The sequence below is a fragment of the Nannobrachium achirus genome, assembly GCF_963921795.1.
Source record: "Nannobrachium achirus genome assembly, chromosome: 2".
Classification (NCBI taxonomy): Eukaryota; Metazoa; Chordata; class Actinopteri; order Myctophiformes; family Myctophidae; genus Nannobrachium; species Nannobrachium achirus.
The window spans coordinates 31,087,303-31,088,064 of record NC_137811.1 but is presented as its reverse complement, the minus strand read 5'-3'; the positions used below and the strand labels follow the sequence as shown (position 1 = coordinate 31,088,064).

General features: G+C 49.6%; 1 protein-coding gene across 1 annotated transcript in view; it reads left to right on the top strand.

The window, feature by feature from the left end:
* Positions 1-404: 404 nt before the first annotated feature.
* Positions 405-762, top strand: part of cadm4 (cell adhesion molecule 4) — a 358,817-nt gene continuing 358,459 nt past the window's right edge. Inside the window, exon 1 of the mRNA XM_080720237.1 lies at positions 405-517. Coding sequence (XP_080576363.1) covers positions 448-517 — 70 coding nt within the window. The 5' untranslated portion in view covers positions 405-447. The remainder of the gene's footprint in view (positions 518-762) is intronic.

Genomic DNA, 762 nt, shown 5'->3' with positions numbered 1-762 from the left:
ACGCCGTCTAGTCCCGCCCATGTGGCCAGTATTTTAAATATATTTACATTGTAAAGTAACCGAGGGAAAAACCGGCCGAGCCATCATCTTCATCATCATCATCATCATATACAGCCACTTTGAAGGAGAGAAAAAAGTGGGCGTGTATGTAAAATGGGAATGTAAAGAGCTATTCCATTTAGAACGAGCGCGTGGCGAAAAACAGCCGCTCAAACACACACACAGTCACACACACCGTCACACGCACATAAACACAGAACACACGCGCGGCGCGACCACGCACACACATCCACGCTGCGAAGAGAAGGCGCTGTGTTGACGGGTGAACCTGCGGGTTCATGTCACTCTGATTTTTCTCTCCAAAGGAAGAGGAATACCGTTGCGTTGTTGGAAAGGAAGGCAGAGCGAAGACGAGAGATCACTGATCAGAGGGAATAAACAGCGGCGATGGCTCCCTCCGTGTGGAAGTACTGCGTCCCCCTGGCCGTCATAAGCATCGCATACATCGCACGCACCGGTAAGAAGGAATCCCAATGGGACACACTCATCAAGAATGCGTGTGCTGTGCTCTGTGTGCTGGTGCTGCTGTGATGTGATTGTGAATGAAACGGCGGTTAATTGTCAAGCCGTCTTGTTGTTGTTATATAGGCGGCTAGTGTGTCTTGTCTGTTTGGAGCTTCTTCTTTGCCATTCAAGTTTGAAGAAGTGCGTTTGATTTGAGCGAAAGAAAGAAAGCTCCCCCAAAACGGTGCACGCACCGCC